We start from the raw sequence: 13,803 nt of genomic DNA, 5'->3' as shown, positions 1-13,803 counted from the left end.
GTATCGTTTGTTCATATTAAAGAATCATTTTTAGACTGTAGAGACAGAGAAGGCATTAAATAATGTGACAATTTTCATTAGTTATATCCATCTTCATAATCCTGCCATGTAAATTTGTGTTTCCTAGATGCTTTCATCTGAACAGCCCTTTAAACCTCAGAAGTCAAGCTGTGAACACGCAGCCACAGCCACACCTCTGCCTGGGGTCTACCCCTGCTCCCAGGGATGGGGGCCAGTGCCTCCCGCCAGGGCACCAGCAGCAGCAGCAGCTTCCAGACAACAGTCAGAGCACACATGTGCTGGGAGCAGCACCAAGGACAGTCCCTGCACCACCAATGAAGCCTCCCAGAGACAGGAACTGCAGCCCCAAAGCGTTCGTAACCCCAGTCTCTCCTCGGTGGGCAGCGAGGCAGATACACCCCCTCCGAAGGGCCAGAGCAAACTGGGAAGTGACCCTGACAAAATAAACTCAAGAGGTTTCTGTTTGAAAAGGACATGTCACTTTCCCCCACAAATCTGATATTTAACATCCGTGAAGGTTAAGTTAAAAAAAAAAAAAAAGTTACTCTAATTAAACAAAAAAGCAACTAAAAAGTTCCTTCCTTTTGAGCCACACAGGGATCCAAGAAAGAGCTCCTCGGGGCTCATGGAGCATTTCCTCCGGGGACCTTGGCATCATGGACAACATGCACCTTCCCTCAGAGGACCCTGTCTGAACGACTCCTGTCTCCGCTGTGGCCCATGAGAGGGGCACACCATGTCCCCAAAACCTCCTCTCCACTTCAGTACTAACAGGGGCTAGGACCACACACACCATGTACCTGGGTGCCATAGCCCTCAGGAGCCCTGGACAGGTGGTGTGGACTTTACAGGCCAATCCACGAGCCACTCTCTTATCATGGTCACAGCTCAAAACTTCTGCTCACTAGATACAAATTTTAATCAGCATACACTCAATAAAAACTCAGAGAAAGGTGCTTCTAGCTCCAAGACAGCCCATGAGCCTTCCCATTAGAACTAGACACTTTTCTCCTGCTATACCTTCAGGTGAGAAATCTCTCCATCCACAAAAAGGAAAACACCTGATGCATACCAGAACATTTAAAGAAGATTCTGTTCTAACAAGGAAAATAAAATATCACAGCAAAAGGAACAATCAAAATGTAATGCAACAAAAGCTTATTTTTTAAATTCAGTAACGCTCCCCTGGCCTTGGTAAAACCAGAAAACCAAAGGTGTCAGCCCGTATGTCTTCCCACCCCCTCGAGTTCAATAAAAAAAGAGTCTTACCTGCTGTTACTTTATTTAGAGTCACTAAGGAACTGAGGACCTTGTTAAAATTCTGCCCCTGATACAAATCATTTGCATCAAACGTCTGAAAGGAAAAATTAAACAAGCAAAATTAGTAGAGTCTTACGTTGGGTGCAGGATGAACTATGTTCTCCCAGCAACGTGACGATGCTGAGCCTGAAATCCTAAGGAGACCACACAACCTGCGACAGGGAGACCAGCACGCTCAGTCTCAGTCCTGGGGTAAGAATTCAATCAGAATCCTCTTACTTAGGCGCAGGGTCCCCCCTCGGCATTAGGCCAATTCCCTACCCAGCACCCGCCCCTGCCCCTCTTTACACGCTGGAGTGTGAGCTCATTCACAGGGCCAGTGGGGGCCGGGGCGCGGCGGGAGAGGCAGCAGGCTGCTGGCATTCAGCAAGTAAGCAGAGGTGCTTGCTCAATCCTCCTCTCCTTAGATTAACACAGAGGCCCCAGGCAAGGCGTGCTACAGATGTTCTTTCCTAGACACAGAAGAGGGAAAATGACAGCCAATTCCAAAGCTAACAGCAGCGAAAGAAAATGCAGACATCAGAGAGCAGAGTGGAGATGAGGGAAAAGGAGGAAAGACAGAAGCAGCAGATCCCAGACAGGAAAGGGGTAGGGACAAGAGAACACCACCACCCTCAGAGCTCTGAGGCCAGCACCAGGCAAGCCCACAACCGCATCCCCTCCAATCCAGGGCTATCTGGAGCCCTGGGACCATGATGGAGCTGGTCACATTGCCACTGGCAGGCACTTCCCACCACTCATCTTGGAGCTTGGAAAGATAAAGTACGCTGGTTTGCCTAGGTAGACGGCAACTAGAGTCTAGAACGCGTGTGCACACACACAGCCGTGTCAAACAAACACAGCTCTCAGATACTGCTCAAAGACTACATATGGCTTCTGGTCACCAAATAACCTCAAGCAAAAATAAATTTAAGAGTCAAATCATCCATAACTGTATTCCAGAAAAATTAAGAAACAATTTCTTTCAGAGGTGCAAATAACAGAAAGATGTATTTAAATAGCAAAACGTGTATCCTGTTGCCCTATGTTCTGAGGTTACCGGAAATGAGCATCAGTGGACAAGGGCCCCACCTTCTCTCCAGGGCTATCTTCCCCTCCTGTCAGTCCTGCCCTCTCCCCATACCTCTAGCAGACCCTGCCAGAAGCCCCACTTCTCCTCTTCCTGCCTTCGGTCCCCTCCCTTTCCTGGCTAATCCTTATTCATCTTGCTTCCTGGCAGAGCCCTGCCTTGACAGCCCTGCTGCCCCCACCACGCCCGGTCAGGTCCCCAGCCAGGCTCCCCCAGAACATGTGTCATGATAATTTGATGGTGGATGTCTACAGGCCTTCCTAGACTAAAAAAGCTGCAGTGGCAGATTGTACATCTCCCAACACCCAGCAGAGGCTGGTGCACAGTGAGAAGGCATCCGAATGGAGACGTGCACCAGCATCCAAACAGCCACCCACCCTGCAGGCGCTGCATGCTGCTGTAATGAAGCTCACGTCAAGAGAAGCTAAGAAAAGTGACACCAAATGTGAAAAAGTCCTGCTGTATTATTCAAAATTCATCTTCAGCTAAAGGCCTTCTGTCTATAATTTTTCAAATAAGTAAAAATAGTCATGAGATGTTTAAACATAAGAAAAACCAGACTTGGAAAAACTACCTCAAGAGAAAAAGCCAGCAAATCACTAAGAGAGTCAAGAAAGGAGCTGAAAACCAGAGGTCACTTTCTTGAAGTTCACAAGGAAATATCGAAAGGAACCACAAAACGTAAAAGGAAAGCTGTGAACACATTTAAGCATTCTATGTGCTTACAGATGCCATTTCTAATAAAGCACAAAATATAACTGATTTCATGAAGCTAAATCCTTCCTTTAAAAAACAGTCCTTAGAACAGTCTTTAGAATCATCTTTAGTACAGAATACATTTGTTGTGATATTACTTAGGTAGAAATCCCAACTCCAATGAGAGCAGCATTAGGCTGACGTAACCATCTATAACAAATACAGGTTAAGCTGCATTTTTAAAAAGGAATTACATTTTAGGCCTCAGCTTCCTTATATGCAAAACATAAAATTTCTCTTCATCATAAAATGTTTAAATAGGAGATCTGAATGTCTTTCAGCTCCACAGATGTAATCTTAGAGCTCGGAAAATTCAAGTCATGGTATACTGCAAAAAGAAATACATACATAAATTTCTACTAACCTTCATAGTGGCAAGGCAGCAAGTCACAAAACCCAGAATAACAGGATGTGAAAAACGTGAAGTTTCCTGTTATTCCAGAACTATATATCTTTCTTACTTGGATACCAGGAAGCATCTGATTGGCTGAAATTGCCCACCAATGGGCTTCAATATGACATCAGCGCTTAAGTGAATACACACACCACACTTCTCAACAGGAAGCTAGACAATGAGATGAGGCAAATCCTTACCCCTGAGAGGGGGAAAATGCACATTCTCAGCCAATAGAATGTTTCGATTGAAGTGCTTCTCTGGAGAAAGATAACAGACTATTTCCTGAAATAGAAATCTATTCAACAAAAAACAGAAACAGAAAAATCTGAGTACAGAGAAATTTTGTACTATGGGAATAACAGGGAAGTCTCAGAACTTTTGTAGAAATAGCTCTGCAAAAAGTAAATCAGTGTGTATGTAAGAATTACCATGACATTTAACATACTAAACTGTTCCCCTAGGGTTATTAAGGCAAGTGTCTTAGACAGGATTCATTCATTCCCCACCACGACTTGCTGGGTGCTTTAGCAGTATTTCCGCTCTTGGCAAGGCAAGGAGCAGCAGGATGGAAGGAAGTACAAACCATATTCCATTGTCTCCAGGCCTCCTTTTGGAAGCCTCAGCCGCAGGAGCTGCAATTCTCAGCAGGAGCTGCATGCTAAGGCCTCCTGGGGGGCTGTGAGAGGGCAGGATACTCCAGCAGTGTTCTGGAGAGACTCAAAATCAAAATGCCAACCCTCTTCAAGTGACTCCAACACACAGCCCAGGGTGAGAGGCGTTCGCGGTGAGGTAAGGAGGGTCATTAGGAATCCCGCCCAGCAGCAGGCTCGACGCCGGCACAGGCACCATGCTGGGGAAGAGGGTGGCTGCACAGACACACACTTCGCCCCAAAATACGCGTTAGGATCTATCCATTTCGAAAAACCTATTTCAAACACGCACACTTACTTTTACATTTAAGTGAATTAAATGTGCAGTAGAATGACCCCATATTCCCAAAATGAAATCATCCTACCAGTTTTCCACCAGAAAATTAACATTAAAATTACTTAGTTTATTTTTGACATTTTACTCTCAACAGAAATTACATAATGAAATACAATACCAAATCAGGGATAAAAGAAGCCCAGAGTATTCAAACAAGGATAGAAAAATACCTTCTTAAAAGGGGAGTGCGGAGGGGAGTTCCCACGGTCTAACACTAAATGGCACAACACAAGGCAGCACGTTGTGGGAAGGAGGCAGCAGCACTGGAAGAAGGAAGAGGGCTGGGTCTATGGAGCAGAGCCTCCCTGACCACCTGCTTGCTACAGCCCTGCACTGGGCCCCTCAGGCCTCAGACTGCTCATCTTCACCAGGGAAAGGGGAACACGCTTGAGGACAGGAAGCAGCAACTGGAATGCCCCACGCCTTCAAAAAGAAAAGGGCACACCAAATCTCGCTTATCAAAACAGACCTATAGATAACTCCATTCTGCCAAGGAAAACTCTCACTTTTAAAAAATTCAAAATAACCACAAGAAAAAGCCCACCAAACAGAGAGAAGAATCATCTACATGACTTACAGGTCAATCCTCTCATTTAGAGATAAAAATGAAGCCCCCAAGTACAACGACTTCCTCAACTCTATTCTCGCAGAGTATGCTTGTTGGACCTCATTTCTCTTGCAATGCTTTGCAGAAATCGCTTCTTAGGAAGCTGAATTGTAGCTGGCACTGTTTAGGAAAATTATCTTGCCTTCTATGAAATACACAGGCCATATATAAAGCAATTTGGACATAAAATAGAACGGCTACAAGGTACTAAACTATACAGACCATAGAAGAAAATAGTGAGACACAGAGAAACTATCTGAGGAGGATTTCTGCAATCGTAGGTCGGAGAACCTCAGCCACAGGGACAAGCGGGATGAGGGGGATTTCGACAGACACTGGGGAGACACTGGAAGGGGCCGACAAGCCTGGGGATCAAGTTGTACGTCCAGAAGACAACGGCATGGAGGAGGACCAAGGGCATAGTTTTTTAATTGAACGCCGAACATCATTAATATTTAAGACTGAGGGAAATCCCCCCGAACCAAAGAAGAAAAAAATGTCTTCAATGTCTCATCCCCATTGTCTTTTCTGTGCCTTCACTGAACAAGCAGTTCCTGGGCAGCTATAAAAGCCAGACATTAAGTCTGTGCACAATTCTGGGCCACGGAAAACAAGACTGTTCTGGATTAAGAGACTCCACATGCCATGAGGGGCCCTGCACTGGACCGTTTCGGATAAACCATCGACAAAGTGTACTTGGGAGCACCTGGGGAAACGTAAACACAGACTACGTATCAGATGGTGTTGAGACATCATTACTAACCTTGTCATGTATGACAGACATTACAATTTTGGCCATGTGGGAACATGGAGTTATTTTTGGAAAGGTCATTTTGAAAGATTTAGGGGCAGAACTTCATGATTAATATCACCCAGGTTAAAATATGTCAGCATATTCAAAAACACAAAATAAGTTTTTTGAAAAAGTTGGACTTTCAGGCTAGAAAGCAGACGTAGGAGGCTGTGGTCTTCCAGCTCAGTGGGAATGCAGAGAGCGAATGGGGCCGCAGGGCAGAGGCAGTGCAGGGTGAGGAGCAGTCAAGTCTGGAAAGGGACACAGGATGTGGCCAGGTGAGGGGGGGGTGTTCCAGGCAAGGGAGGAAGCAACAGAAGCTGCTAAGGCTTTTCTTCCAGCTACTGACATTTCTCAGACAAAAAGATGGCTCCAACACCATGGCAGCCCCCTCTGCAGACAGGGATCAGGCACGGATGAGCCAAGGCCACAGTGGTGCAGTAGCTCATCCACGGTCCCAGGAGACTCCTCATTCCTAATCCAGTGCTCTTTCCTGAACCCACACACCTCCCAGTTCCACTGTGCAAGAATATGGGCCACATGTCTGCACACCCATGCACTGCAAACACAGCACACGGGATGACTTCTACAGCTCTACAGCTTTCAATGTCAAACAGGCGCCATCCTTCCACACATCTCCAGCTCACACCCCTGGGAGATCACCTGACTCCATCCAGAAGCCACAGTCTTGAAGCAGTTGCTTCTACTACAAACTCTTGCCCTAGCACACACTGAATGACCGACTTCACCCTTCAGTCACGGGAGCCCGAACTGTCCTCACTACCCCAAGACTCACAGCAGGATTACAGACACCAACACGAAAGAGGACAGTCTCCCCGGCCTGCTCTGGGGGCTCGCTCGGGATTCCGGGGAGCTGTGCTAGCACCCTGACTGTCCTGCCTCTCCCTCCCCTGAATTCTCAGGCCACGGATGCAGAACTGTCACTCCCCACACTGTCTACACAACAATGAACAGCCTAGCACCATTTCATACTATAACCTCTAGTGGTAATCATGACCAGCTTAAGGCCATTTTTAATAGAGTATGGACAATGCATAATCGCAAAATCAAACAGCACTGCCCATGAAGGGGAGTGTCAGGAACATGAGCCTCGACAGCAGGCCTGGCCAAGGGGGCTCATGCAGGGCAGACAGAAACCACACAGACCTCAGAGCAGCAGGAAGGGGTGCTGACCCAACACACCACCAACACCCTTCCTCCGAAGACCCTGGCTGCGTAGACTGGGCCTACCAGCAACTGGAGGGAAAGAAATGTAAGTCTCAGACTCAGAGCAGGGGGTCCTGCCTCTCCCATGTGGAAGGGGTACCTTGGCCACCAGGTCTGCAGCAGGCCCCCCCAGGTGCACTCTGACTCGGGTGCACTGTGGAGGCAGCAGCACACAGGCCACCCACACACAGTTCTCGTCTAGGTCCCGGGCACCCACTGTGGGATCCTCCAGACTCCCTCCACTTCTACAGACTGAAAATGGAGTGCCCTTAGGCCTGCAACCTGTGGGAATGAACTTTGATCAACAGTATGCCATTCCCCTTGAATCAAAGAAAGGACTGCTATAATCTTCCTAAAGTATCACAGCAATTTTTCTTTTAAAGCATCGCTAAATTCAAGGCAGGGCACAGGCAGTCCACTAGTAACAATGTCCTGAGTGACTGTAACACTCAACACCCATGAGGAACTCTCAAACCAGTTTTTCTCACAAGCATATACATCCTGTTCCTCAGTTTAGGGAAAAACCTAGAATTACATAATCCATAGAGAGGGTTAAAATTATCTTCACAGACAAAAGAATGCATCGATAACTCAGCCAATACCAAGAGATACTAATGAAGACTTAGCTGTTTTCACTTGGAATGGTTTTTGTTTTTAATAACACTAGCAGGTCTTGGCTATCATCTTACATGAGATACAATTTGACAACAAACTTGACGGGAAAAAAAAGGGGGGGTTTTAACACAAGGACGGCACAGAAGACACCAGAAGGTCTAAAGCCACAGGACGACGGCAGTCCACGCAGGACACTCATGCAGTTCACCAGCCGTCCAGATCTCTGCTGAGAGAAAAAGGGAACATTGTCAGAAATTCACCTGGGAACAGGGACACAAAGCAAGACCATCCCAGACAAACATGGATGTGGCCACTCAGTACCCAAGAGGGGGCATCCATCCCTAAACAGCTGGCAGCTGCAGAGTGGACAAGTCTCCACACAGCTGTGGCTGTCCCGTTCCTCACCTGGGAAGGGAGAGAAGCTGAATCAGCTAACCTCTAAAGTCACTTCCAGTTGTAAAACTCAAGGATTCCTCTGACACAGTGTATTGTTTAAAAAAAAAAAAAAAGACATGATTTCGAGCAAGAAGGACCAGGGTCAAGAGAGCTGGCTGAACAGAAAACAAGAGAAGGGTGAAGATGCGCAGTGAGGAATTCAGCAGCTGGCTACAGGACAACAAGAGAAAAAAAAAATGAGTTAAGGCGAGTGGGTATTCACTCCTCTGTCCCGGAACTGCATCTCCCACACGAGGTTCCAGAGAAAGGAGGCTCGGCTTGGAGATGACCAGGAAGAAGATGAAGGACGCAGCAGGGAGGGCACTGGGCTCTCCCCAGAGAGGCCGCTGCCCAGGGCTGGTCAGGATCCCGCCCACCTAGGGGCCGAGAGAGGTGATGTCCCCAGACACAGAAAGACGGTAGGGAAAAGTCGCCCTGGGTGTTGAGGAAGAGGAGGGGGAGTCATCGAGTAGTCCATGGTGGCAGAAAGCAAGCACCTGTAACGTGAGTCAGAAAGGGCTTCTCAGAGAGGGTGATAACTGTGTGTGCTCCCAATGGAGGTACAGACTTTGGAGCAGAAAAAAGGAAGAGGGGTGAGCCCATGCAAATGTGGACCTGAGGCCACCATCTGTAACAGGCGTATCAAGAGGTCGCTGTCTGGTGTCCCTTCCCCACTGCTGTCCAGTCTCTAGGCCCAGGCTGATTGTTCCTGGGCACCCAGCTCTCTGACTCCTAACCCCACAGAAGAAACTGAAGCCAAAGGTGCTGGAACCAGTCATCAAAGGCTCTACAATCTGGCCCAGACTCAACTTCCAGCCTTAATTTTTGGCATGCCTCCAAAGGAATTTGATTTTGGCATATTCCTCATTTTATGATTACACCAAAGCAGCCACATTTATTATTAAGTTTAGTTCCTGAACTAACACCTGACAAAAGGAGGACTCATTTGGACATGAGGAAGATGGGGCTCGGCTGGTCACCAGCATCCATCTGGCAGGCTAAGGCCCTTAGGGTGACCCTACGTGTATGCACAGGCGACATCAGGGAGCTTATAGTCACCCCTGCTCCCAAATATGAAAACCTCTGACCAGAGGACGACTATTAGCAGAAATACCCACAGTGGTTTCCAGGATAGCTTCAATCAAAAAGAGTATTATTGTAAAATAAGAAGGCTTCAACAGGCACAAGTTCTAAGAGCTGATATCGACCCAACCTAGAATTTTCACATTCAGTACACTATGTTCCAACTTCCTCCACCTCTCTAATCCGGGCTCACTGCAGCAGACAGTACGGCTGCTTTCATTCACTCCCCCTGCCCTTCAAGGAAGAGTCTGCATTGGGTCCAGTGATATCCATCAGCTTCCTACAGGCAGGGGCAGGCCTGGCCACACGACTTTCTCTGGCCAGTGAGATATTGAGAGGTGAAGCCGGCTGGGCTTCTGGGTCAGGTGGGGACTTGGAGAACTTTTCTGTCTAGCTAAAGGATTGTAAACGCACCAATCAGCACTCTGTGTCTAGCTAAAGATTTACAAACACACTAATCAGCACTCTGTAAAAACACACCAATCAGTGCTCTGTATCTAGCTAAAGGTTTATAAAAGCAACAATCAGCACTCTGTAAAAACGCGCCAATCAGCACTCTGGAAAATGGAACAATCAGAAGGACATGGGTGGGGCCAAATAAGGGAATAAAAGCTGGCCACCTGAGCCAGCAGCAGCAACCCGCTCAGGTCCCTTCCACGCTGTGGAAGCTTTGTTCTTTCGCTCTTCACAACAAATCTTGCTGCTGCTCACTCTTTGGGTACCCACTACCTTTATGAGCTTTAACACTCACCGCGAGGGTCTGCGGCTTCACTCCTGAGGTCAGCAAGACCACGAACCCACCCAGAGGAACAAACAACTCCGGATGCGCCACCTTTAAGAGCGGTGACACTCACCATGAAGGTCTGCAGCTTCCTTCACTCCTGAAGTCAGCGAGACCACGAACCCACCAGAAGGAAGAAACTCCGGACACGTCTGAACATCTGAAGGAACAAACTCCAGAAACACCATCTTTAAGAACTGTAACATTCACCACGAGGGTCCACGGCTTCATTCTTGAAGTCAGCGAGACCAAGAACCCACCAGAAGGAACCAATTCCGGACACAATATGACAGAAGAGGCAGACACCAGCTCTGAGCAGAAAGGACGCACACTGGTTCTAAGCAGAAGGCTTGGGAGCCTGCAGGGGTTCCAGCCAACCTCCCATCCTTTTCCCTTAAATGAGAATGGCAAGGCTCAAAATGGAGCTATTCTCTCAGCCTGGATGCTGACGAAAGGAGACGCTTCGAGCAGAGCAACACCTTATCTGCAGCTAACACATACGACATAATAAACCTGTGGGGGCTGTAAAATGCTGAGATGTAGAAACTGTTTATTAACACGCCATCATCTAGCAGGAGGTGGCAACATGTCCATATTCCGTATTTTCCCCAACAGAACTTATTCCTGAAAGAGAGGAAATGCATCTTGCAAAAACAAAAACAAAACTCATTAAGTGAAGCAGTCAGGTCACTGGAGTCACTTTTATCATTTTAACACAACATAAAAGTGAATAACTCTTCACTGGCTAAGACACAGAGAATTCTCCATTATTCAAAATAAGGAATACTTATCAACAGAGTACTTATTTCATGGCAAACAAGGTTTTCCCTTTCTTCCCAAATTCTAAACGTAGTAATCACATAACTGCTAACGGCTGCTGTTTTACAGAAATCTCCAAGGAAAAAAAGACACAAATTCAAGTCGGCCCTGAAGGAGCACATTCTTTCACAGAAGCCTCTCGGCTGCTGATCCTCTCGGCTGATCCAGCACCACGTAGGAGGAAGGCAGGCAGGGAAAGGATGGATGGCAGCGGAGTCTGACAGACATGCGCTTGGCTCCACCCTTCACCTCCGTGCACAGATGCTGCTCATCCATTTCTACAGGCAGCTCACTCTGAAACTCAGTGGCCCAAACGACAGGCATCTGTTATCTCAGTTTCTGCGTGTCAGTGTTCAGGGCAGCTTAGCCGGGTGAATGTGGCTCTGGGTCTCACGGGAGGTCGTTGAGGTGTCAGCTGGAGCTGCAGGATTCTGGCAGCCTTGAGGCCTTGCCGGGACTGAGGAGGTGCTACCAAGACAGCTCCACGGCATGGCTGTGAGCAGGAGCCCTCAGTTCCTGAGTCCTCAGAGCACGGACAACGGACTCCACAGAGTGAGTGACCCCAGGGCACACGCAGAAAGGAAACCAGGGCCTGCAGCTTCAGGAATCCTATAAGCTAGCCTCAGCAGTCAGGCAGGCCGTGCTCTGTTCATTAGAAATGAGTCATCAGCCCCACCTGTACTCAATGAAAAGCGAACAAGGCTCCACCTACAGAAGGGAGGAGCGTCCAAAAACGGGAAGACATTGCTTGAAAAATCACCAGCAGATCCACCCACTCTCAGGGTGCTAGGTTTTTCTCTTCCAGCCGAGTGACCACACCTTCACACTGGATGTCAGCTGTCACAGCCACTCTGCAGAGCAGACACAACTTGACGAAGAAACAGGTCACAGAAGAACACTTCAATGTTTGAGATTTGAAAGGTTCCCCTGATACCCTGATACTAGTGACTTTGCCTCACCCTGCCTCCAAATTCATAGGAAGTGTAGAAATTCAGGAATATCTTCCACATAATAAAAATGGCAAAGCAAGCTACATCACAAGATTGTGTGATGCGTCATAATTTATAACACAACGTACATTATGAAAACACTTCATATAATAAAGATCCTGTGTCAAAACCTTTCCACTACGAGTAAGTAAACCCAACTTAAATTGGCTTAAACAAAAAAAGGTTCGCACAACAAACAAGTCAAGGATAGCAAGAGCCACAAGCTCAGAACCAGGAGGCTTTCTCCACCTTTCCTACTCTCCTGAGTGTGTGCTACAGTTTCAGGAATGGTCTCCCTCATCAGGCAACGGGACCACTGGCAGCCCCAGGCCCACACCACCAGGTCAACACCTCAGATGCATCTCGCTGGACCCAGAGTCCACAACATGAGCCAATTTCACAGCCAGTGAGGCAGAACAAGGAGAGCTGTGCAAGGAGCCAACAATAATGGACACAGCATTCTAGCAAACCCACACATAAACATGTATTAATAATTTAGAGCACAAAATTTCAGACCGTCCCCCAGAGCTAAGTGACATCACTGTAGCACTAGGGCCACACAAATGTAAACAAAGGGAATCCCAGGCAAAAGGACACACTGTGACCAGCTCTACTCCAGCCCAACTGCTTTCACACCACCCTCGCAATACCCTCACCAACAAGCACAGCAACCTTCTTCAACCCCGTCAGTACTGACGCGAGAGCAGAAAGAATGCCTCCTGCCTCCATGGTAGCGCAGGCTGATGCACCTCTACGTAGACCCCAAAAAAACCAGACCAGGGAATGGGGAAAGAAGTAGTCATCTTTTTGCTTCTCCTCACTTTCCACCATCTCAATACTGACAGAGAGGTCTCTGCAATGTGGAGCGCACGCTTTCTGGGCTCACTGAAGCTTTAGCGGTCTGCATCGCCACCAGTCAGCTCGCCTCCTCCAGTGACTTGATGAGGAAGTTATTCTTGACACAAGAAATTGTTATTTTTGGCACAGCTCTGGAGTGTGGTTTGCAGAGTTTAAAACTATAATTTTGTCCTATCACTGTCAAATGGAATTTGTGATTTCAGAGCAAGAGTAAAAAATGAATCTTAAATAAGTGTTGCTATTAAAAGTTTAATGCAAATGGTCCATATTGCTGGGGACATGTGAAAAACAGAAATCCAGCAGTACGTTTTCGCCTTCCCTGCTTCTGTAGATTTTGTACTTAATCCCACCTACTCCTACACCCCAGGGATAAAATTAAAGTCTGATGATGAATGCTATCAATTACGGCACTTTCACCCAACATGCACCCAAATGATTTATTTCACTTTAAAATGAGAATCAAATCTTATTCAATTTTGTGGATTCCACTGTATCAACACCCAAACACTAGGACAGAGAACACAGCTTCAAAAAAGAAGTAACCAAGTATTTTAGGTAGTTTCCAGGAAGGGGAGGCAGGAGCACAGCAATGGGAAGGCAGGCAGGGCTCATCCTGCCAAGATGCTCTCTGCCTTCTGCAGGCCAGGAGCAACCTCCACGCGAGGCAGGGAAGGGCAGCCCCACCAGGCAGGGGAAAGGAAGGACACCTCCCTGCCTAGGACCACAGCGTGCTGTGCTGGCCCGCACACAGCCCGTACCTCACAGTGTAGACTGCATGCCAGTTTATCTTACAGGCAGAAAACACACACATACACACACACACACACAAAAACGAGCTCCCAAAAGACAGTGTGACAAACGTTACAAAGGCAGAACCAAGATCAGAGCCCACCAGCCTGGCTCTGCCCACAATACCACACTGCCAGCCAGGAAAGGACACCAGGGAACAGTGGTGTCCCACCGTGGTCATGCAGGCAGATCAGGCAGCACTCAGGGGAGCAGGGGTGGTCTCAGACACAACTCACGGCACACACACACAGCAGCCC

The 13,803-nt window shown here is 47.6% G+C and overlaps 1 protein-coding gene across 2 annotated transcripts in view; it reads right to left on the bottom strand.

Annotated features, from left to right (window-relative positions):
* Positions 1-12,759, bottom strand: part of ARHGEF7 (Rho guanine nucleotide exchange factor (GEF) 7) — a 113,997-nt gene extending 101,238 nt beyond the window's left edge. The window contains exons 1-2 of one of the 2 annotated variants that reach the window (XM_011989795.1): positions 12,597-12,759; positions 1,291-1,375 (exon numbers count right to left, since the gene is read on the bottom strand). Coding sequence is in view for 1 of the 2 variants with exons in the window: in XM_011989796.1 (XP_011845186.1) it covers positions 1,291-1,375; positions 3,531-3,536 (91 nt within the window). In the remaining variant the exon portion in view is untranslated. Of the gene's footprint in view, positions 1-1,290; positions 1,376-3,530; positions 3,596-12,596 lie in introns of those variants that run through there. The other variant, XM_011989796.1, reaches the window with a different exon arrangement.
* Positions 12,760-13,803: the final 1,044 nt, after the last annotated feature.

The sequence above is a fragment of the Mandrillus leucophaeus genome, unplaced genomic scaffold, assembly GCF_000951045.1.
Source record: "Mandrillus leucophaeus isolate KB7577 unplaced genomic scaffold, Mleu.le_1.0 Scaffold363, whole genome shotgun sequence".
Lineage (NCBI taxonomy): Eukaryota > Metazoa > Chordata > Mammalia > Primates > Cercopithecidae > Mandrillus > Mandrillus leucophaeus.
This window is presented reverse-complemented; position numbering and strand designations above follow the sequence as displayed.